Below are 6,000 nucleotides of genomic sequence, written 5' to 3'. Positions count from 1 at the left end.
AAGTCATCCACATGAAGTGATATGGTGTAGCTAACATGAAGCAGGAAATATGAGAATGCTTGAAGAAAAGCTGACGTTAAAGTGCCAAGCACTTCCTCTCTTGTTTTTGATGTTGTTTTTCTATATGTTTCATGTAGGAGTTTAAATCTCACATCCAGGAAACTGAGGAGAAATTCTGGGGTGCACCCATTTGCAGCTGAAGAAATTACCTGGGGCTTTGCTTCTATCTTGATCCAACAGGCAGAACTCGATTCATTTGCAAAAGATTCTTCTATTATCAATAATTATTACCATATTGATGAATATTCCCTTATCTTAACCTCTTCTTGGGATTCTGTGATGATTCTATGCTTATGGAGTGATTTAATTTCATTGTAGAAGTAACATTTTATGACAAATAATAATGACTCAATACTTTATTATATCACAAATGAAGTAAGGGAGGTCTCATAAAGTTAAATGATTCATCTGACTTACTATGGATTCATATCACAATCAAAAATATCTAAATTAAGTTTCTTTTTTTACAGCCACATATTGATGTTGAACCCATGAAGCCAGATGACAGGCCATAATTTCATTTCAAGATGATCCAGTTTTCAGGGGAAGGGAGGATTACAGAAGTCATTGCAGCTATGCTACTTGTGATTTCTGAGCAGATGGGACAGTCAGGCAGGGCAGTATGAAGCAGGGCAAATCTGAGCAAACATTATCATTTCTGTATAAAGAAATGAAGCAAACATTTACTGGTACTTCAGAAAGTAGTCTGTTTGAAATTCAATAGAAATCATATACAAAATAAGATCCAAGTATATTTCAGAATCTATGTACAAACTTTACAATACAGAGGAGTGAGTTTTCAGGTGTCATGTAATGCTGCAAGAAGCAGCCTTGTTTCTTTGGACTTCGCATGTCATCTGAATGGAAAGGAGCACAGGGATATAACACTGCGGCAAACTGATCAGAGCAGATACATTCAAACTGAAGCCTGAGTATGGAAGATGTCAGTTCTCACCTTCCACCTCCAGCCACCATTATTTTTCATTTGCTACAAAATAGAAATGAATGTGTGTCTTTTTCACTTCTCCTTCAGGTAATTTAATGTCCTCTTGGGAGTATGGCCTCAAGAACATATTCCATAGAAGGAGTAAACAATGTCACTGAGTTCATTTTCTTGGGACTTTCTCAGAACCCAGAAGTTGAAGAAGTATGCTTTGTGTTGTTTTCCTTTTTTTATATGGTCATTGTGTTGGGCAACCTGCTCATCATGCTCACAGTTTGTGTTGGCAATCTTTTCAAGTCCCCCATGTATTTCTTCCTCAACTTTCTATCATTTGTGGACATTTGCTACTCCTCAGCCATAGCACCCAAGATGATTGTTGACATGTTAGTGAAGAAAAAAACCATCTCTTATGGGGGGTGCATGTTGCAAATCTTTGCGGTTCATTTCTTTGGTTGCACTGAGATTTTCACCCTTACTGTCATGGCCTATGATCGATATGTGGCCATCTGTAAGCCCCTCCACTACATGACTATCATGGACCGAGAGAGATGCAACAAGATATTACTGGGAACATGGGTGGGTGGGTTTCTACACTCTCTTATCCAAGTGGCTCTGATGGTACAGCTCCCATTTTGTGGACCCAATGAGATTGATCACTACTTCTGTGATGTACACCCTGTGCTGAAACTTGCCTGCACAGACACCTACATTGTTGGTGTTGTTGTGACAGCCAACAGTGGTACTATTACACTGGGCAGTTTTGTTATCTTACTAATCTCATATGCAGTTATTCTGGTGTCTCTGAGAAAACAGTCAGCAGAAGGGAGGCGCAAAGCTCTCTCCACCTGCGGTTCCCACATTGCTGTGGTCATCATCTTTTTCGTTCCCTGTACTTTCATGTATATGCGGCCTGACACTACCTTCTCAGGGGATAAGATGGTGGCTATATTTTACACCATTATCACTCCCGTGCTGAACCCTCTGATTTACACTCTGAGAAATGCAGAAGTGAAGAATGCAATGAGGAAGCTGTGGACTAGAAAGGTTTCCTGGGAGACTACTAGAAAGTAACAGAATTATTTTTTAAGTTGGCAAACATCAATTTCTTCAGCCTTAACTAATGCCATTCGTTAGTGAAACAATAACCTCATCTTCATAGGATTCAGGAGAGAAATGATGGGACACTGTGTTACAAGGAAGAGAGGTGTGATAATCATGATCATACTGTAATATTTTATGACCAAATTATTTGGGGAATGTGAATTAAAAAGAAATTCTGTTATTCAGTTATAGCAATGCTCATATAAAAAACATTGCTCACTCTTCTTGCTACTTCACTATTTTTTTTTAAATGTGAGAGCATGCCAATAAGATACATAAGGCTGTTTCTAAGGCTTAGAACTGTGGTATATATGCTGGGTGGGAGTGGTACATGCCTTGAATCCCAGCAGGGGGATCTCTGTGTTTTCCCGAATACCTTATTCTACAGAAAATGTTTCAGGACAGCCAGGGCTACGAAGAGAAACCCTGTCTCAGAAAATGGAAAAGAAACTGGTATTTACCTACTGAGCTCTCAGTATGTATATATTACATGAATAAATAGTGTCATGGCCCGGCATGTCTCAGCTCCAAGCCAAAGTAGCCATGAGGTTGGGGCTGAGTGGGGGAGCATGGACTTGGAGACTGCTAGTAACCCAACTGTTATAAAGACCAAACACAGGCATCTGTCATCTTCAGAGAGCTCTCAATTCCATGCTGCAAAATTAGAGTCTCTTCTTTTTTTGGCATCTTCCTGGCTCTTTTCTAACCCTGCTTCCAAGGCCATTAGGCCATTTCTGGCTCCTGCAGTAACTCCTCCTCTGCCAGCTAGATCCTAACTCTCAGTGTCCTCTCTTGTTACTTACACATCTCGCCATCTGCCCAGGTGCAGGCCTACTCAAATTCTTAGTTTTGTAGAGATATAAACTAGGGGACATTCTCCACTGAGGCTATGTTATTCAATAGCCTATTAGCTCAAAACTGCAATACAAATGTAGGGCGGAACTAAACTGGAGGTTTGTACCTAGGGATATTTCTTAATGATATTTTCTGGCCCCGGACAAAATGGTCATACACATGGGAAGGATTTCATCCCTGCTAATGTCTTCTTAACAGAGTTTAGAAAATAAGGAGACTATTAAGCTTCAAACATTGAAACTGTGGTACAACTGGCAAAGAATGTAAGAAAAAATATTTAGAAGACAAAAATTAGTTTTAATCATTTGGTTTTGATAAATAGTATTTTCATTCCTTATTAGTCATTTTCTTTTATTCCAACAATTACAATCTTGGATTGAGTGCTCTGGAAGAGCTCTCATTTCATTTATACCATTCCACTCATCCCATTCTCATTCTGGACATAGATTTCTGGTATAATCTGTCCATTCACTGGGATCCACACATTGTGATTTATTTCATTTATTAATTGATTTATTTTGGTTTTTCTACACAGAGTTTCTCTGTGTAGCTTTGGAGCCTATCCTGGCACTTGCTCTGGACACAAGGCTGGCCTCCAACTCACAGAGATCCGTCTGCCTCTGCCTCCTGAATGCTAGGATTAAAGGCGTGCACCACCGACACCTGGTGAGATTTAATTTATTAGAGTAAATATTGGGTATACATATGTCTTTAGCATAGTTTCATTGTATTTTACTAAAGTCTAATTATCCAACTTCTATTTCTACCTATACATATCTTTCAATTGTGGTGAAAATGGAGTGTACATGTTGCTCCTGGGAAAGCCTGTATTGCCTAAGAATAACATTGTTGCACACTTATGATTATATGTTTAAAAATAAACAATATATTTACTAGATAAGCCTGAAAAATTAGCACTGAAGAGGTGGCTGCATGTGGGCCCAGATGGTGGGGATGAGGATTGGGATTTCAGAGTCAATATTGGCTACATAACAAATTCATGGGCAGCCTAGCAGAGTGAGTCCATTAGACATTGAAGGGACTGGCTCCTCATTTCGGCAGCCATAACAGCTTGTCTGACCTTGTCTTAGTCACTAAGGTCAGATGCCTGCCCCTGTTGGCAGCCATAACAGCTGAACACAAGCTTGTTTGACCTTGTGCTAGTCACAAGAAATCAGATCCCTGCCTCATGGCACGAACCAATCAGAAGTTAGCGGGTGGCGCTATGCTTTATGGCACTGGGTGTGCTTTATGGACAAGTGCACAGCAATGAAGCTGGGAGCAGAGCAACCACCCTGGGAGGGCATATGGGCCATAACAACCAGTTGGTCAATCAACACAGGGCAAACCCTCCAAGCCTGGAGGCACACCAATCCTGAGCCTGTGTGTCATCCTAGACACTCCCCTTACACTGCCCTACAAGATCTCTAGGCAGCCCCTAGGAGCTGTCTTTGCTAGCCATCCGCCATGGTGGGTGGGTGAAAGACCCGAGATAACATGGGGTTAGCTCATTAAATAAAGCCTCATGCAGTTTGCATCAAGCTCTCAAATTTGTCTGGTGATTGGGGTGACCTCGGTCATGGCCTGGGACCCTGGATACCTGAGTTTTTCCAGGGGTCTAACAACATCTGTTCACCTTCACTTTTCTGAATTAGATAATCCTTGCAGAAGTTTCTTTCTTTCAATGTAAATAAAATCTGTAACTTGACTACATATTCTTCCCTCCTTTGCATTATATTTTATCCTTCTTGTTATGTTTCTAAATTCCCAACACTTTTTAAAACATGGCATACTTCCCTATTTTAGAAATAAAAAATCAATCTCGCTAAAATCTGTGTCACGTTGAGGATCCTTTTGTCAAATGGGTTCCTTACCTTTAAACATGGTGTCTTTTGAAAAGACTATAGAAATACGTGAATAACTTTCAAGCCATTTTTTTTTCTTTTAGAGTAGACTGGGGTACAAATGATGGGCACAGAAATATGTTTGTATATCTGAGGAGCTCCTACTCACTTCCTAGGCCCTAGCTATGAGGCAAAATGAACCCATAGATCCTGCCTAGTTCACTGAAGGTCTAAGGGGATATAAAAGAAATGCCTATTAGTATCCTCAAGGTGATATTATCCTATACTCCATATTAGGTTAGTTCCACCTCATTAGTTTTTCTTGTCCAGTTTATTGTAATATTGATAAAATGATTTTTATTTCATATTTATATATGGTTCAACATGCATACAGTATGAAAAGTGAATATTGATAGTAAATATATTAGGATATCCATCACCATAATCATTGTGTGTGTACATATGTATATGTATGTGGTTATTTTGCAAGAGTGTCTTATTTACTATATATGGATAGGCAGTTTGTGTCCAGAAGATATTGACACAGCTTAAAATATCAAGAAAAAAAATCTTATTCTTTTGTGCTCCATGTTCAGTGAAAATTAACAACTGTATATAAGGAACTGTCATTTTTTTCTTTTTTCTTTTTCTTTTTTTTTTTTTTTTGAGAGAGTGTTTCTCTGTGTAGCTTTCTAGTCCAGGATGACCTGAAACTCACAGAGATCTGCCATCCTTTGCTTCTCAAGTGCTGGGATTCAAGGCGTGTGCAGCCACCACCTGGCAGGAGTTGTCATTTCTTTATCTCTGAGTCTCACACCACTTTGGAGACTTTCTATGCTGCACATTTGTAAAAGAAAAGAAAACAAAGCAGTAACACCAGTACACACTTGTGCACTAATGTAAACTTTTTAAATGGGATTGTAAGGCTTCATTTATGAACTTGATTTCAAATACAAAATGAATTCAATATAGCATAATTAGGGAACTGATAATTGTTGGATTTTTCCTGTGAATAATTTGAAATGTCCTCATCATCTCCCTTGATTACTTGTCACATAAAGTCTATTTTGTTAGTATTAGGTTAGCTGCACAATCTTGCCTCTTAATTCCATTTGCTTGGAAAGTCTTTCCCCAATACTTTCCTTTGAGGAAATGTCTATCTTTGAATTTGAAGTGTATTTTTGTATGCAGCAGTAG

The 6,000-nt window shown here is 39.0% G+C and overlaps 1 protein-coding gene across 1 annotated transcript; it reads left to right on the top strand.

Annotated features, from left to right (window-relative positions):
• The first annotated feature begins 1,117 nt into the window (after positions 1 to 1,117).
• Positions 1,118 to 2,074, top strand: LOC100769869 (olfactory receptor 4S2). The gene has a single exon (XM_027421111.1). The coding sequence runs from the start codon at positions 1,118 to 1,120 to the stop codon at positions 2,072 to 2,074; it is 957 nt and encodes a 318-aa protein (XP_027276912.1).
• Positions 2,075 to 6,000: the final 3,926 nt, after the last annotated feature.

This window comes from Cricetulus griseus, chromosome 6 (assembly GCF_003668045.3).
Source record: "Cricetulus griseus strain 17A/GY chromosome 6, alternate assembly CriGri-PICRH-1.0, whole genome shotgun sequence".
Taxonomy (NCBI): Eukaryota; Metazoa; Chordata; class Mammalia; order Rodentia; family Cricetidae; genus Cricetulus; species Cricetulus griseus.
The sequence above is the reverse complement of the archived record's forward strand: the minus strand, read 5'-3'. Positions and strand labels throughout refer to the sequence as shown.

Excerpts from the sequence above, each read along its gene's own strand:
- LOC100769869 (XM_027421111.1), top strand. The coding sequence starts at position 1,118 with ATGGCCTCAAGAACATATTCCATAGAAGGAGTAAACAATGTCACTGAG.